Source organism: Vulpes lagopus, chromosome 2, assembly GCF_018345385.1.
Source record: "Vulpes lagopus strain Blue_001 chromosome 2, ASM1834538v1, whole genome shotgun sequence".
In the NCBI taxonomy this organism is placed as follows: domain Eukaryota; kingdom Metazoa; phylum Chordata; class Mammalia; order Carnivora; family Canidae; genus Vulpes; species Vulpes lagopus.
The window spans coordinates 62,568,611-62,587,603 of NC_054825.1; the positions used below are offsets into that span (position 1 = coordinate 62,568,611).

The window sequence follows — 18,993 nt, forward strand, 5'->3', positions numbered from 1 at the left end:
GGCGCCCCAAAAACTCTCTCCTTTTAACAGGCTCTCCTAATTAGGTCTGACCTACTGAATAATCTTCCTATTTTGAGGTCAGCTAGGTAGAAACCTTAATTTTATCTGCCATGTCCCCTTTTTGCCACGTAGCAACATAATATTTGTAGCACTATTCCATCATATTCACAGGAGAAAGCATGACTTAAAGATGATGGTCATTGGAGTTTGTAGAATTCTGCTTGTCATATTGGTAGGATCATTTCTGGAGGGTCCCATTTCTGAGTAAGTCCAAGGGATAGAAGATTGAGGAGATGGGAAAACATTTTTGGGTCACTGGCTGCAGGAACATAGAATGGATTTTACAGATGGCCTAGGGAGCCAGGACTATAGTGAGGGTACACAGAGCATTGGTGCTTTCAAACTATACCCTGACATGTCTGCTGGAGCTTTGATCACTCATTATTTGCCTGAGGGAAAGACTGGCATGTCCCAAAGGGGAAACCGATTGCAATTAAAGAGCTTGTGCCCTCCTTGCCTGCTCCACTGTACCCACCTCCAAAAAGGAGACTTTCTGTACACCTTCACCTATTACCCAGGACCTCCTTATTCAGGAGACTTTACCCCATGTTTTTCTTTCCCAATACAATTCCTCTATCCAGGTAAAATTCCAGATCAATTCATCAAGATATTTACCTAAGTGAATAAATGATAGAGTCATCAAGGATATTGTAGCTGCCGACTAACTTCAACCAAAACCATGAGGGGAAATAAAGAGCTATTCGAAATATTTTAAAATTAAAAAAAAATAAGCATACTTGCTGTAAAAAAAATCAAACAATACAGAGTCAATGACATTTTGCAATACTCAGAAGCTGTACAATTTTAATGTTTTATATATAATAGGTAATAGTAAACTTAGATATATTCTTCACATCATAATACAGAAACACTTTTCTGTAAACATTCACCTCTTCAACTGATTGTAGATTGTATTAGGTTTTAGAGTGAGGTTAAAAATTAAATTAGTTGTCGTAGATTCTATAATATTAGCACATGTTTAAGAAGAAGGAGTATTTAATAAGTAAATACCTTGGAAAAAGAAACTTAGTTTAAAATTTATTTAAAGTGAATGCACTATTTGTATTCCTTATACATCTCAGCAGCTATAAACCTTTATGTGTTTCAATTCTTTTTTTCTTTCACCCCACCCCCACCCCTTTATTCTGTTTTTCTGGAGGTCAGCAGTCAGAATTAGACATGAAGTTTGAACGTGGTCCAGCTGATAAGTCCCAGTGTTGCTCTGAATGTGCTGGAGGCAGTGGCAGTACTAGGGTTAAGGTCATGGTGGTCAGGGACTTTGTAAAAATGCATTCTTTATGCCCTAAAGGTATAGAAGGTTGAAGTGAAGCCAATCTTGAGTTTGTTATCATATCAGGACCTTTATATAGAACAAAATGAGCCACATCCTTGACAATCTATTTTACAACTAACCATATTATATTCAAATATATTAAGGAATGAAGGTATATGCCTTCATGTCTAATTTAATATTTTCAGATCCATTCCCTTTCCACATCCTTCCATTACTTTCTAGTTAGCTAAGTTTGATACCTCTGGAGTTCCCTCCCTCTGGTCAGAATCCCCATCAGTTATATATTTTCTGGAGTAAGATGCAGTAACTGTGAAATGGTTTTGTTAGGCAGGGGCCACCAGGTCGATCTCCATACACTTCTATGAGCAAGGCAATGAACTTCATGTGTAACTGGAGATAAATGACACATCTTACAACAGACCCAGTGGTCAAATTCCTTGATACGTGGGGTTTAATGACAGCTGGCAGTCGCTGTTTTGCTGAAACCCAATTTCATGAATTTGACTACTAAATTTGATTGTGAGGTCATTTTTTTAAAACTATTCTGTTTTAGATATAGTCATTCTGAAATATGGCTGTCCACTCTCTCGCAGCCCATTACCATGGTGGAATCAGTTAGAAAATGCCCGCCTCGAAAAAGAAAAAAAAAAATAAAAACTTAATTCTCTAAGATATCCACTTACATGTTTTTTGTTATTGTTAAGCTTTGTTCAAATAAGTACAATTTATATTCATTACTAATTACATAATAGGAATTGCTTACCAAATTTTGATTTTTCACAATCCTGTAATGAGTGTCATATTTCATTGAAAATGTTTTTAGTTTTTGGTAAAACAAATTGTTTAAAATTTGTAGGCTTAGGGGGCACCTGGGTGGCTCAGGGGTTGAGTGTCTGTCTGCCTTTGGCGCAGGGCATGATCCTGGAGTCCCGGGATCAAGTCCTGCATTGGGCTCCCCACTGGGAGCCTGCTTCTCCCTCTGCCCATGTCTCTGTCTCTCTCTCTGTGTCTCATGAATAAATAAACAAAATCTTTTAAAAAAAGTATTTATCTCCCTCCAAACTCTCTGGAGATGGCATTCTTTGGGATTTAGTCCCCGCCCATCTGCTGGTAATGCCTGAGCCTTTGTCTCCATGCTTCTCCCTCTACCTAGAACTCTACATTGTTAACTTTGCATATCTGTTTGGATGTTCTCAAAGTTGGCTTTTTCAACAATAGAATCAACTCTGTTCCTTCTTTCTTAGGTCCTTCAGGTAGCCAAGAAATGGTTAGAAGCCAGATTAAAGTGGTTTTGGTGCACCTGGGTGGCTCTGTTGGTTAAGAGTCTTGATTTCAGCTCAGGTCATGATCTCAGGATCGTGAGATCAAGCCCCACATCAGGCTCCGAGCTCAGTGCCGAGTCTGCTTGTCCCTCTCCCTCTGCTCCTCTCTCTCTCTCTCAGCTACATAAATAAATACATAAAATCAAAAAAAATTAAAATAAAAATGATACATTGGTTTATCAGAAAGAAGTATGTATTGTAAGGACTCAGGGGTGTATTGTAGAGACTTGAGGGGAGTAGTTCTTAGAAAGGAACTACAAGGTCTGTCTTTCCATCTCTCCCTTTCTCTGTCTCTCTTTTCTTCCTTCTCTCTTGATTTCCTGTGTCTCTCTGTGCATTTTCTTATTTTCTCTCTATAGGCTAGCATATTCTGCTCCTTGGTCCCTGTAGCAAGAAATGGCTACTCCAAAGTCAACAGGTTGTATTCAGAGACTCCCTGTTTCCAGTTCCAAAATCATGGGGCATCAGAACAACCCCACAACATGGTGGTGAGGGAGGACAGGCCCCTGACATATAAATGTACCATTCCCAGTGTTGGCAACCTGCTGGCTCTGGGGTTGAAGTTTATAATGAATATAGTCTGGTGATAACTCCTGTCACACTAAGATCCTGGTACGCTCTGATTCATAGCCTTCTCCTTCCACTGCTACAGGGAAAGGGTAACATTTAATTTATTATTTAATTTATTCATTCAGTATTTATTCATTCAGAACAAGTATTGAGTTCTGCTTTGTTCCAAGTTCATAGAATACATATCTGGAAAAAAAAAAAAAGAAAAACATCTGGGAGGGAGGCAGCCCTAAATTTAAGCAAGCAAATCAAATATACCAATTACAAATGTGTTAATTTCTACAAAATAAAGGAAATAAGCTAAGATAGAAAACAAGAGAAGATAAGAATTTACTTTAGAAAGGACTCTCTGAGGAGGTGAGATATTAAGCTAATACTTGAAGAGTGAGATAGAGTTAGCAGGAAAGGATGTGTTTATTTCAAAGATATTTTTTTAAATATCTGATTTGTGAGCAAGGGGAAGATGACACATGAGTAAGCAGAGGCAAGAATATGACTTGTAGGTCAAGGAGTTTGGATTTAATCCCAAGTGTAGCCACAGTAAAAAATCATTAGCCAGGTTGTTGACGTCATATAATCCATTAAGAAGTATTTATCTAGCCTTTACTTTATGCCAGACTTCAGCCTGGTTTACTAAAGAGGATTAAAAAATAAGTCAAATATATAATCCTACTGATTCTGATTATTACCTAGCCTGAGAGGCAAGGCTGATTGAGAAGATTCGAGTCTCAGGTAGGAGGCAATGGGGGCCCACTCTGGTCATATGTACAGTGACCTCGGGCCCTCAGGCAGATCCCAGAACTAAAGACCCAAGAAGTTTTGTTAAACTGCTCACAAGTGCCAAGTGAGAACTTGTCATGTTTCAGAGAGAGGATGTCATGTAGCACAGCACACACTGTGTGCCAGAAACTTCTAGGTCTTTTAAAATATTTACTCAAAGTAATCCATATAGTAACCCTGTGAGATGAGAATTATTGTTAACCCCATTGCATGGGTGAAGAAACAGAGGCACAGGAATATGACTTGTCCAGAGCCGTACAACTAGACAGGGTAAAACCAGGATTAATGTGCAGGGCAGCCTGGTTGTCAGGTCTTCTCTTAGCCACCATCCAGAGATGTCTGCAGGCTGTCATCCCTGACAGGCAGAGAGGACGGTGGTTAGATAGGGCTACAAAGAGGGATCATAGGAAGTTTTGGTTAAAAAAAAAAAAAAGATTAGATATGCAATGTTGAATTGGTGATGAAAGCAGGATATACAGTGGGAATATTGCCAATATGTGCCTGGGGCTCTGCACAGAGCATCTTGCTACTCCTCATATTTCTGTGCACTGGCTTATTGAGGAATAAGCAATTTGGGATCAGGGAAAAGTGCTTCTAATGCTTACTGGTGTCATCTTTCCTTCACTCTGTTAGGACACTAACTGTTCCACCTCTCTTTTCTCAGGATTGATTCCATTCTCAAAGGTACTATTATTAGTTTATGATTAGGACAAATTGTATTAAAACTCATATTAATGAAAAAGTAATAGAAAAAATGCAGGATATTTGCATAGAAAGCATTTTTATACAGTATGATTTTTACTTGGGATAGAGTTTATGGTATATTTCACATAACATCTACTTTGAGGGAGGAAATCATATTATCACATAAAATGATGTGTAATTCACATATCTTTCCTTATTGTGTTCAGATTGATTCAAATGAAGAGTTAAGTGTGAGTTAGCTTGTACTCTTGATGTAGCACAGAGCAAAAGAAAAAGAAAGATCTAGTTATCATTGAGTTGACTTTGGAAAGCAAAAATTCTCTTGAAATTGGATGTTGAATTAAGCAATTTTGTAAACCTTCAGTTTCTGATATTTCTTTAATATCAGGAAGCAGTGATTATTCTGTCTGCTGCCAAAGACAGCTTATTAGAGTTACAAAGGCACTCCTTGTTGACCTTCTCGGGGTCATGGCATCCCTCCTAGGTTACTGTTTTTGCTATAGACTTTTCTAACAATTTAAATATATCCCTGAAGTTATATGAATCCCATAATTTCAGGATATATTTAAAAAGAACATCTTGCATCAGAAGTGTTTTATCATGGTATAATAATCTGTCTAAACAGGAGAGAGAAATGACACAATAATTTGAGCAGAAAAATTTAATGTAAAGAATTGTGAACCATCACAAAGAATGTAATATGAGGAACTGGTTGATAAGAACTAAAGAAAACTCTAGAGAATTTAGGAATAGCAGATTTATGGAGCAGCCACTATACCTAGAGCTGAGATAGACTGCCCAAGGAAGATAGGCTGCCCAGGACAAAGATACTGACTTTATTGGAAAGGCCATGGCTGTGGTCACTGGATTTGTGGAGAAGTTGGTGTGGTGTGGTGTGGTGTGGTGTGGTGTGGTGTGGTGTGGTGTGATGTGGTGGAACTTGCCAGAAATATGCTCCCTAGGGTGCTAGGGAAAGCCATTCACAGAGAGATGTCTCACTGGAAGTCCTCTGTCATACAACCACACAGAGTGTGCCCAAGGCAGCTGCTACCTGCAGGGTGCTGCTGACTGCCATGCACTGCAGGAGCCTACTGCTGGGGAAGCCACCCATGCTGCTGCAACAGAGCACACCAGAACCAAGAAGAAAAGAAACTTTTCTTCTACTAGGCTTTTCCATCACCTCTTATCCACAATGTTAAAGGTTAACATTTATGGATAAGGAAAAATATTTTAAAAGCACATATCCATTTTCACAGAACAGGCAATGAAGGGTGAATTTGGAACTAAGTAACCATGAATTGATGACTAACATACCTGGGAATCGCTATCTCTCCACTCTCAGTGTTTGGGCTTTAAAAGCTGTTGCCCTAAACTTGTAATAAAATCACTTCTTTGTTTTGCAATTTACTTGTCTATGATAACTTTAAAAGAAATGGAGTCACTCTAATGATTCCTTATGTCACATTTGTGCTTCAACCAGTTCTTTGAAACAAAATAATTATTTTCACATATTTTACAGCTAATCATGATGGAAACTATTTTTTGCAAAACCAAATGTCCAACATTCTGTTAGTTAAAATGGGAAGTTTTTAGTCTGGAGTGAAAATAGCTTCATGTTACTTTAAATATTATAGCAGATTAGTTTTCAGATATTTCTTGCCTCCACACAACCATGAGATGTTACATAAGCTCAAGAGGGACAAAGACTGAGTCATTGTTGTTTAGCATAAATTGCCAGCATCTAGCACAGTGAATGCGTGACCCCATAGTAGATGCTAAGTTCCACCAAATATTTTAGCATAGTAGTTGTTGCTGATTAAGAATCCAGAGTACCAACTAATGGTAGTTTAGTTGCTGTAAAGGAATAATACAGAAGAGAAGAGGAAAAATGGGAAAAGACTGGATAATCTTAATCTTCCACTTATCTAGACATAGTGGTATAGAATTCTTTTTATTTCCGTATTGTAATTCCTTTAAATTTATATTTTCTTAATACTATTAATAAGAGGGTCACTGGGAAGCTTAGTCAGTTAAGGATCCAGCTCTTGGTTTTGGCTCTGGTCATGATCTCAGGGTCTTGAGATTGGGTTTCACACTCAGCTCGGAGTCTGCTTGAGTTTCTCTCCCTCCCCTGCTGCTCCTCCCCCTCCCCCCACTCATGCTCTTTCTCTCTCTCAAATAAATAAAATGTTTTAAAAAATACTATTAATAAGAATTACCTTTGTCCTTCTTAACCATTAGTACAACTACTTTCTCATTGGGAAAATACAAGTACTTTCTCATTTCTCATAGGGAAGGGGTAATATGAAATGAAATCTATATTGTTTGTATGTCAAGTTAATTTTCCTTAGCATCTCTACTTAGTAGGATATAGGTTATATATTTAATATAGTATGAATAATGTAAATGAACTCATAAGAGACAGTGATCAGCGGAATTCATATTTATTAAGATTTCAGTGAGAGTTTGGCATTGTATTTTAAAAAAGCACTAACTCCTTGTGAGTTGTTTTCTGATTTCTTTGCTCTATTTTGTACTTGTTCCTTTTAAATTTGAATGGAACTTACCACCATCTTGAAAGTCTGAAACTGAAGGAATGGCAGAGAAGAGGGCAAAGGATTGTTTGTGGGATTTTCTTTTCTAATCACATAAATAAAAGTCAAAGGATATAATAGCAATCATAACAAAATTCTAGAGTGCTGTGCATTCCCAAAGCAGTGAGGATTCTTGGGTAAAGGAGGTAGCAATACAGAACATCTGTGTTCTTACTTGTCCTATCCACTTAAATTATGTACATATTTTACCAAAAGAAACTTTTTTTTTTTTTTTTAAAGCAAAAAGCACTGTGGTTCTCTGTTATTTGTGAGTTGAAACACTAGGGGACAGCACTAAAATATTCCATAGTTGGTTGTTATTGATCACTTGCATACTGTATAATAAGTAAGAGATTTTACTGTTAAAGACTATTGAATGCCCTGTTGATTTCAGTGGATAAAAAAGCACAAATAGGAAGATGGGGTTTTCAAGCCCATAATTTCAGCCTTTGTAAGATGATTTGAATAATATAGAGAAAGCTCTCAGGCTCCTTTTTCATCTATAAGAAGGCATGATCACTTAAAGAATTATAATTTTTCTGATAAAAGTATTTTGTTCTTTTCATTCTTTTGGAGTAAATATTTTGCATAATTTTTAAAATTTTTAATCTTGTTTTCCAGGCACTTTGGAAAGACATGAAACAGGAGAAAGAGCAAGAATTATTCTCAATTGTTGTGATGATTCACAACTTCTAAAGCCTGAATCTATACTTCCAGCTGCCTCAGAAACACATAAGCACAAAAGTGTAGAACAGAGATCCTCCAGCTCCTATCAGCTTGGGCCAATACCTTGCCCTGGTTTGCAGGTGGAGTCTTCATGTAAGGTAAGTTCAAACCAAGTTGCTGCTCACAGAGAACATGCCTCCATGGATATGTGGCAATTAAATGTCAGCACAGAAGCAAGAACTCAGAGGTGACTGCATCTACCAGACATATCTACCAAGTGATCTTGGGTGAATCAGGATAACTTTTTAAGTGGTTATTAGGTTTGGTATAGCATTCTTTTTGACAAGCTCTGAGTATCATAATTGAGTCAATCTTATATTAACTCTTGAGTTCTAGATGGTTTTCATTTGGGGGAGGGGCTATATTCTGTGGTCTGGATCCATTTTTGTTTTTCAGTTGAGTGTATGTGACCTCTTCTTTAAAATGCTTATTACAGATAAACCAAAAAGGTATCACAAAAACTGGGTCATTGTATTGACGAATTTTTTTATATACTCAGCATCTGTAGGATCACCAGCCCTTTAGGGTTCCAAGCCTTAATTAATAAATAATGATAGAGTTTGCATTTAGTTTTGTAAGCCAAGTCAACCACCTTCACAGAGATTTGGATGAGCTTTCTTATTTTCAGTTTTAAAATGATATGGCAATTTAATCTGATTTCTTTAAGGGACTCTTCCATCGTTTTGTCATCTTTATTTCTAAGTTACCCCCTCATCATGTTGTTGTAACTATGCCATTTATATGTATATATATATCTAATGGAATATTTTCTATGCAAACCTATTTTCATAATATTATCTATGATATTTTAATGTCTGCATCATTCTCTATACTTTGCATATATTATTATTGATTAAATTATTTCCTATGGCTTGATGTAGAGATTGTTTTTTATGTTTCACTTTATGAATAACATATCTATGAACCTCAAAGCTTTTTTTCATATTCAGTATTATTTAACAGGATATATTTCCAAAAGTGGGATTTCTAAATCAAAATTTTGCTGATTTATTAACAGTTTCCATCATTTTAATAGTATTATGAAGACTAATACTAAGCCTTATTTAAAGTCCTTATTAAGGCTTTGTTTTTTATCTCATGTGCATGTAATGGTTCAAAGCAAAAGGATATGTCATCTTTTCTTTTAAAGATTTTATTTATTTATTTATTTGAGAGAGAGGACAAATGAGGGCAAGAACAGAGGGGGAGGGAGAGGGATAAGCAGACTCTGCACTGAGCCCAGAGCCTGACGTGGGGCTTGATCCAAGGACCCTGAGATCATGACCTGAGCTGAAACCAAGAGTCTGATGCCCAACCAACTTAACCACACAGGTGCTCGATGTGTCATCCTTAAGAAAGCTTCATAAGCTGCTCAAGCTGTGCCTCAAAGCTGCAGGGTGAGGAAAAAGGGGGAGTTTGGCACCTGACTGGCTCAGTGGGTAGAGCATGTGACTCTTGACTCAGAGTCATGAGTTCAAGCCCCATATTGGGTATGGATTTTAAATAAGTTTAAAAAAAAAAGCTATAGTTTGGGGGGTGAGGGCACCAGTGTGTGATCTTCAGCTTTTTAGGTTTAAAGACTTGATTTAGATTTTATCAGTAAAGCCAAGCTTTATCAATTTTTTGAGAACTGAGTCACACTAACCAAATACCCAATAAATGCATGTATCATAGAATGACAAGGCTCAAGTTTTTGATGATAAATATAACTGAAACTTTGTTCATCTCTCAGCACGTTCTCACTATAGCCAAGCTACAGGTAGCAGGGGAGAAAAGGCAAGTGCCATTTTCACAGAGGACTCCTTGATGAGCGTTGAGTGGAGGGCAGAGGGTGCTCATTCGCTGAGCTCCAAGAGTCTGATGCAAGATACTGTTTCTTGGTCAAGGCTGACATACGTTGAAAAATTCCTAAGTATTGAATCTTTTTTTTTTAATTGCATTTAGGCCACACACTTTTGTTCATACTCTCCTCCTTTAAAAGAGGAAAATATGGGCAGCCCAGGTGGCTCAGCGGTTTATCGCCAGGGCATGATCCCGGAGATCCGGGATCGAGTTCTGCATTGGGCTCCCTGCATGGAGCCTGCTTCTTCCTCTGCCTGTGTCTCTGCTTCTCTCTCTGTGTGTGTCTCTCATGAATAAATAAATAAAAATCTTTTAAAAAGTCTTAAAATAAAAAATAAAAGAGGAGAATATGAGAGAATAAAACCAGTCAGTAGGCTACAGCTTGTTGTTGTTTATTGTTTTTCTTTTCTCATCTAGTCAAATTGATTTTGGATTCCCAAAACTGCTTTTCATGTTTTTGATATAAGTCCTATCTTATAAGGAAAATTATGTCACTCTGATGAAACTTTAACATTCACAACCAAAGATGACAGTCATAAGATCTTGGTCTCCAAGGGTGGGGAATTGAGTTCCAAGATCGAGAGAAATAAAGCTTGGTGAGTGAGCCCTGATGACTGCCCAGCACTCCCACCTGATGTGGCTTTGTTGCTGTCTATGCATAATGGAGTGTGAGTTTTCTAGTGGGAATTATATGCTAGAATAGTAGACAAGATCTTGGAGATGTGTCTTGACTCGTGCACGTCAGATGCCTAAGGTCTACAGGAGCAAATCTCATTCATCAAGTGCCTATTTTACTAGCTTAATTCCCAGAAGGTAAACTGATTACTATTTCTTTCAGTTTCTTGGAGGACCTCAGAGCTACCCTTTAGGTAGTGGTAATAGTATATATAGATTTCATTTTCTTTATGTAATTTTGTTTCTTTCTTGACTCCAGAAAGCAATAAAATGCCAGGGTCTTGTTTTCCTACTCTTAGGCTTATTCCAGCTTTATTTCCTTGCTACTGCCCTTTGCCTCAGATGACTAACATTCACTCTCTTCAGAGTTGGCAAGTTTATTCAGATAGGACTATCACCTCCTTTGTTCTAGACACCATACTTCTATTATTATTGAGCTTACTGCTAATTAGAGGTATTTTTATTTGTGCTTCCCCTTTTATGGCTGCATATCTTCCTTTCATCTTCTTTGATCTAAGCTCTTGAGATTGTTTTATCTTAATCTTCATTTATTTACAAATTTAATATGCATGAAATTTCAAGAGAGCTTGAAATTCTCCATTGTCCTTATTGTTAATGTACTAAAATGCTTCATGAGTTTTCATAAGAAAAGAATAGTTTTAAAGAAGAAGATTTGAACCACACTCATTTTAGAGGTAGGAAAATGAGGGACAGTAACCCTGTGAAATGTAGAAATGTATAATAAAGTTTCTTTGTGTTTCAGAACTTTTTTATGTGGATTTCAGTGGCATGCTGTGAAGTACTTTCAAATGGTAGAATGAATTGTTTAAAGGGAAGGAAAGCATGGTAGATCTGTGACATGGTGAGCTACTTGTGTTTCAAAATATTTGGAATTTATTTGAATGCAATATTCAAGTTTTCTTGCATTTGAAGAGTGAATATAGATTTGGGAAAAGATTTTACAGAGAACAACAAATGTAATACAACACTTTCAAAATGGGTCCAATTTGAAATGCTAGAGTTGTTGAATTTGTGCAGCTAGACAAAGAAAAATCTTTGGAGTACGAGAGGGCCAGAGTCTTAAAGGATTTAAAGGAATACAATATCATATTAGTGATGGGGAACTGCTTTTCTCAGATTCTGCTGAGGATAAAACAAGATAGAAACTGTTTAAATTGCAGTGGGAGGAATTTAGCTTCAAAGTAGGAAATAAACAACCTTACTAAAATCATCTCTACATAGCAGAAATCTTTGTAGCTTCATATTTTAAGAAGAAAAGGCCTGTTTTGTCTGTTGGTTGGTTGGTTGAGTTGGTTTTAAACTTTTTGTTTGTTTGTTTGCATTTCTTGTCTGTAAATAAGTAATAAACAGGGTTATTTTAACTATCACAATTTAGATCCATTACAGTGTGCTGGGGATGCCCTTTCTTTTAAAAAACTGATTTTCTATTAGATGCGGGGCTCCAACAGCTCCCCCTCGTTGATTGTTTAGTGCTGCACTGTTTAATATGGTAGCCACTGATCGAATATGGCTATTAAATGCTTGAAATTTTGCTAGCACCACATGTTAAAATGATCTTTTTTATAGAGAGAATTAAATAAAATGTTATTAAAATGAATTTTACCTGTTTATTTTTATGTTTTTTTTTTTTAAATATGGCTACTAGGCAGCTTATAAGTATTTATGTGGTTTACATTCTTTTTGTATTGGACAGTGTTGAACTCAACCAGAGATAAGCAAACTTTTTGGTAAAGAATCAAATGATGAACATTTAGGCTTTGAGGACCAGATTTTCGCTGTTGTAACTACTCATTTCTGCAATTTGAGCACAGTAGCTACCACAAACAATTCTTAAGCAAACAAGTGTTGTTGTGCTCCGATAAAACTTTATTTACAAACACAGGTAGTGGACCAGATTTGATGCTCCCTGGCTATAGTTGGCCAATTTCTGATCTAAACAGTCCTCTCTAGACTTAGAAATTATGAGGGTACTATAGGATGATTGGCAAAACAGCCAACACCTCTCCTCCTTAGATATCTGAATTTCTAATGAAACTACTCATTCCAACTTCTTTTGCGCTATGCGGAATACAATCCCAATGACCTCGTTGGGTCTGTTCCTTGATAGAAATCATGAAATGCATACATGTTTGCAAATCTGCCTTTTTAGAAAAACAAGTATGTACATGATAGCTCCCAATCCAAGCAAAAAAAATTTTTAATGGCATTTCCTTTAAATAATGTACCTGTACGTACATCTTTATCCAAACATATAAAATTGATTATAGATAAAGCATTCATTTACATTTATTTATACTCGAGTGAGCTTTATAGAAATATGTATTTTTTAACCTTTACTTGACCTTAAGTAATGTCTATTTGGTACCATTTGCTGAAAAATCTTATTAGAGCTTTATCCTGCTACCTCTCGTAAAACACAGATGGTGCACCAGTAGGCCACCAGTAAAAAATTGGATCCCACTACTAATTACTTTATCAAAATGAAATGTTAGTTCCTTGTATTTTATGACACTAAAAATAACCAGAATAAAATAAGAGTAGTTTCTAAATGATAATGCTTTAAAATGTCACCTGTAAATTTACATGTAGAAATATGAAATAATAATTCATGTGGCAACATTACATGTTGTACATTAACTTAGTTTTTTTACTGAATTATTTTTATTTTATTAACAAAATTTAATCACTATAGTAAACAAATAATATGTATTTTAAAACAATTAATTGCATTACAGAAGGATAAATCCTTAATAAAGAGTGATAATTTTCACTTTTTTTGATGAGTAGTTAATTTTTGGTATATTTTTTAAAATGTAATAAATAGCATATAGCTTTTTTCCTAAGGTACAAAATATTTTCCATCAACTTTGGGTAGTTTTACAAGAAAATAAATTTTTGTTATTAGACATCCATGTGTGTCACTAAAATATAGGAATTTCTCTCTTTACACATTGGTTTAAGATTTTTATTCTGAGTATTTTGATTTAGTGAATCTCAACTTAAAATTTGAGTTCCTAAATGACAACACTCATCCTAGTAAGATATAGAAATATACAGTAGCAGGGAAATATACAAGCCAATTTGCTTTGTGAAACATGTGAAGTGATGCAAATTTTTGACTATAGAGTATAACCACTTTTATAACATATAATAGTTAAATAAAAAATCTCTGTAATACTTAATAACTTTCTTATGGCTCCTTTATGAGAAATGTCCCTTTCTCACTTTGTGGCATAAATGTAAACTTTGTGGTACAGTCACCTCAATGTTGAGAAAAAGTATGAAAAGCCTATCTCAGCTTTCTTTCAAAACTAATGTAGGAGGTCTCAGAGTCACTGTGAAAAGTACAAAACACAGGGTTAAAAGACTCCAGCTGTCCATCTGCACACAGAAGCAACCATGAATTTCCTCACAGGACTTCAAAGCACTGCTTGCATCTAAACATTCGTTGGCCATGTAAATTAGAGGCACAAAAGGAGAATGCTCGTATTTCATGGTGCGTGGCTGGTTTAAGTCCTGCATTGTACTGCACGCGCCGGTGGGGAGTGCCAGGAACAGAAGGGCACTGTTCTGACTCGTGTGACAAATGTAGTTAACACCAGATCCATATTAATGTTGTCAAGTTCCCTTGATGTATTTAAACAGATTTTAATTATTTTCAGCGTCCCAAGGCCTGAAATATATAGCCTAATAGTTATTCAAAGAAAGCTTACTTAATGTGTGAATGTAAAGCCTCTCATAAAAATGAAACTTTTATATTGGCCTTAGTCATTGACATAGGTTATTCATCAAGTCAGCAATTTGTGTGGCAAAGTGCCATTTGAATAGTGTATTGTTAGGATACTTATGGTCCACTTGACAAGGGCTCTTGCTGTAAATAGTGCAATTTGACTCCAGCTGTTAAAGAGTGGCTTTGACAGCAGCCAAATAGAATGGAGATGCCTTACTGCACCGGCGAAAAATCAATATTGGGTTCTTGTTCATGGTAACCTGTTCTTTTCTCTTCTGTAGATTTATAAACGACTATCAAGGGTTTATAAGTGGAAGTTTAAATATTATTTTAAATGCAATTCACTTCGAGTTTTAAATTAAGACTTGCGATAAATGGTACAAGTGCAGAGTTTTAGGATATTATTTCCACCCCCTGGTTCATGTTTAGTCACAATTACAGTTCAGCTGAATTTGGATTCTCTAGCTTCAATGGGAGAGAAGTAGTGTAAAACATGGTCTCAAAATTGTGTGCCTATTGTATATTGCCAGCGCAATTATTTCTTCTTTTTGATTTTCTTATCAATGTATCTGTGTCCCTCCCACCCTCTCTGCATGTATACCTTTCTGTGGAGATGGCGGGGTTCTTTGTGACTGTGCCCATAGCAACACCCACAGATGTTGACAGCCAGTAATGTCCCCAGCATTGTCAAAGATTTCCCTAAAGCAGAGTCCGGCTGGGTTTGAAGAGTTTTCTAGCAGTTTTCAGCAATACAAGGTTGCTATGATACCTGGCTGATGGCAAAAGATGCCAAATCTGTTAATTTCAATAACTACATGCAGGGGCTCTTTTGCTTTGGGTTTCTGTACTGTTGCTAGCTGTTACATTTAAGATTACAGAAGAGGAGGTGAAATTATAAACTCAAGATGAGAAAAAAAATGTTTTAAGGGTTTACTTTGAATCCTAATATTGAATAAAAGAAAAATTTTCTAGGTATAAAAACCATTTAGCTGACGGTTGATTTCCTAGGATTGCAGGTATTATTTATCTAAATTATTTCTGGTTTTGTCTATGATCTTTTTTTTACTGTTGTTTACCTGAGATGTCATAAGTCTTCATTGAAGGTGTGTGCTGAGCAGGATTTGAAAGAGCTGTCATTTTTAACATGAAAAATGCTGGTATGACAATTATTTTCTCAAATGCCTTTTTCAGTGAAGCCTGTTAAAATAGCCATCTTCCTATTACTGACCAACTCTGCATTTATTGAATTTGTGGCTGAGATAGCAACTGAAAATTCATAAAGCTGATAATATAATTGTATACAAAGACCTTTAAAGCTGATTCAAGGTCAGCGTTATTGTTTTTATAATTGCTGATAGGCAGTTGTGATTTCTAGGAGAAAGGGTTTGTTCTGCACTGGTTTTAGCTGGTTCCAAAAAAGGCTATCTCTTTTGTTAATTCTAAAGTAAACCCTTTCAGTGAATAAATGTTTATACCATTTCTTTAGTGTTAGATTTCACATAGATTTAGCTCAGTTCTTCTCTGTCCCCTCCCTCAAGTCTTCATTGTAAGAAACACAGAAATCTAAAATCATAACCCTTTTTTAATTAAATAGTCTGATTATCATCATCCGTTCACTTGCAGGGTGGATATTCTAGCATAGAAAAATGAGTAAAAGTTAAACATATCAAGCATTTTAATTTCTTAGCTTAACCTAGGGACACTGTGACATAGTTTTTAAAGCATGGCTTTAAATTATGTACATTTACATTAATAATTTTATAGAGATATTGCAGAAACTATGAATTCTGTAATCTTATCCATATCATATATACCACTGCCCATGATTGGGGACTTTTCCTCCCTCATTTCTTCTTTCCTTTCTTACGTACTTCTCAGTTGTAAATTGCTTTTGCTTTTTAAAAACCTGTGATTTTACAACTTTGTTAAGATTCTGCTTCTTGTAGGACCCAAGTCTTTAACCTACTGAAAGAAGTCCATATCTGTGGGGATACAAATTCATGTCAGTGGATTTGGATGTTCTGTTTTTAAACAGTTTGCCAGTTCTGATGACAAAGCAATGGTAAATACTATCTTTTTGCAGAAACTAGGAGTTTCCTCAGTGACCAAGATATCATCTTGTATCAGGAGTATCTCATGTTTATCTCCTATTGTTTATGACTACCACAGTGGATGATATTTTCTGGCGTAAAAATGGTGTTTTTAGAAATTCAGATGATGAGTTAACTAAAAGGGTTAGTGGCTTGTAACAGGAAAGAAAAGAAGGAGAATAAAATCTTTCTTCTTGAAAGCTGGTAATATCACTTATTAACTAAGAGTACCATCTGGACCCATTTAAAGGAATCCCAACAGGAGCACTACTTCTGTACCAATGACTTATGTTGAAACTGGTCCTAAGAGAGCTGCAAATGCAAAAATGTAACAGGAAGCAATTCTCAAAAAAGAAAGCATTTATTCTCATGGAATGTTTCCCCTATGTTGGTAAAAACAAAATGTATTAAGACCTTAGCTTTATTCATTGGAACTAAAAGAGCATGAACTTATTGAAGTATATATCCAGCTAATATCCCCATCCATTTTTCTGAATTGCATTTTAACAGTGACATCCTGAAGGCACGACTGGTTCTCTGCATCCCCAAATGGCATTCATGACATTAGACACAAATAATGACATAAATGGCATTATTTGCAATTCTCTATATACAATGAACCCCATATAAGTCTGTTAACAGCTGTTTTGATCTTAAATTGAAATATCCTACATAGGCTTTGGATCCAAGTATGATCATTCTGCCAGATATATAAAAAACGGTCATAAGAAACTGCTGTGAGCAGCCGGGACTTCTTAGGCATATATTTAATTCCGGGCAAAGTCACATAGGAATGAAAATTTTTGATTTGGGGGATTTTTTTGGTCTTCATGTGTTGTACCAGACCTGATGGTTTTAGAGAGCCAATATGAAAGCTCACAAAATACAGAATCATGCTCACCTTTATCACTTTCTTCCTGCTTGTAGGAGAGGTCTCTGGTCACTACACAAAAGTTGGTCCTCTCCATTTACTCTCTGGGAGCAAATGTTTTGCTTTCCCTTTTGCTCCTTGAAGTAGAATATTAATTTGGATGCTTAAAGAGGAGTGATGGAGGAGCAGAAGTTCACCAAAACCTCTGTTTCCACTCTCAGAATGGTGGCGTGTTAAAACTGGAAGTGATCAAGTTACCTGTTTCCCCTCTCCTTTCTCCACCAGGGGGATTTGAGAGGCTCATCTTGATTGAATCACACAGTAAATCAGGTTTAGGTACAGGACTGGGCTTGTTGGTTCCTGTCTCTGCTCTCTCAGTCCCCATGTAGCTGAATGTGCTGACCAACGGAGCCTGCAGCCAGGCTCTGACCTGCCCAATTCCGCTCATTCCTGGGCTCCTGGGTTGTCCTGTCTTCCCTCCTCCACCCCACTTCTTTCAATTAACATTCATTGCTAACTAAGTGGGGGATCTAGTGGACTAAAAATCAGTTTGGGATTGTTCCTGTAGTCCCAGAATTCCAGAATTCCCTTTGCTGTGATTAAGTTGATAGGATTTAACTTTTGCTTGGATCTCTGCTTTTTCTTTTCTGGTTACCCTGCTTGTATACCACTTCCTTCCAGGAACCTCAGTTTCAGCTCTCATGGATGACCACTCTGGCTTCTTCCACCCGAACCTTTCAAAAACTATGGCATTGTCATTTTTTTATTGTTATGTAATAAATTACTAGGATCGTAGAGGCTTAGAGCCATGCACATATATTATATCACAGCTTCTCATGTACCAAGAATCTGGCATGGCCTGGTTGGATTCTCTATGCAGAGTCTCCCACGGCTGGAATCTAGGTGTAGCCTGGGGGGCTGCTGTGTCATCTGAAGCTGGGGGACCTCCTCCAAGCTTATTCAGATTATTGGCAGAATTCATTTCCTTTTGGTTGTAGGACTGGGGTCTCTATTTTCTTGCTGGCTGTCAACCAGGACCACACGTTCCTTGCCAGATAGCACCCTCAATCTTGAATCCAGCACAGAAAAATTGTTTTGTATCAAGTCCCCTTATATTTTGAATCTCTGACTTCTCCCTTTGCAAACAGCTATTAAAAACTCTCTGCTTTCAAAATATCTTTGAATAAGAATAAGTCAGAATGAGTCAGATAATCTCCCTATATTAAAGTCAACCGATCTGGGTTACCTTGGTGGCTCAGTCAAGTGTTTACCTTTGGCTCAGGTCATGATGCCAGGATACTGAGATCAAGCCCCACCCACATCAGGCTTCCTACTCAGTGGGGAGTCTGCTTCTCCCTCTCCCTCTGCCCCTCCTCCTGTTCAAGTGCTCTCTTTCTCAAATAGAGAAGTAAAATCTTTAAAAATAATAAAATAAGGTCAACTGATTTGAAACCTTAATTATATCGGCACAATCCCTTCATGATAGTACCCAGATTTGTGTTTGGCTGAATAACTGGAAGAAGGTATATTTCACAAGGAACTGAGAATCTTGGGGTCATTCTTACAATTCTGCCTACAGATGGGAAGTTTTTCTGACTCAAGGTGACTACTGTTTTAGGACTATTACCTTCTTCTGGTTTGGGAACATTTAACTCTGCCCAAGTGCCCTGATTAACTGTCCTAGTACTAATAATCATTTCTGAAATTTGAATC

At 36.7% G+C, this 18,993-nt stretch overlaps 1 protein-coding gene across 2 annotated transcripts in view; it reads left to right on the plus strand.

Moving 5' to 3' along the window:
* Nucleotides 1-18,993, plus strand: part of WDR72 (WD repeat domain 72) — a 230,245-nt gene that overhangs the window by 74,186 nt on the left and 137,066 nt on the right. For both annotated transcript variants that reach the window (XM_041746685.1, XM_041746684.1), the window contains exon 14: nucleotides 7,947-8,149. In XM_041746685.1, the coding sequence (XP_041602619.1) occupies nucleotides 7,947-8,149 (203 nt within the window). The remainder of the gene's footprint in view (nucleotides 1-7,946; nucleotides 8,150-18,993) is intronic.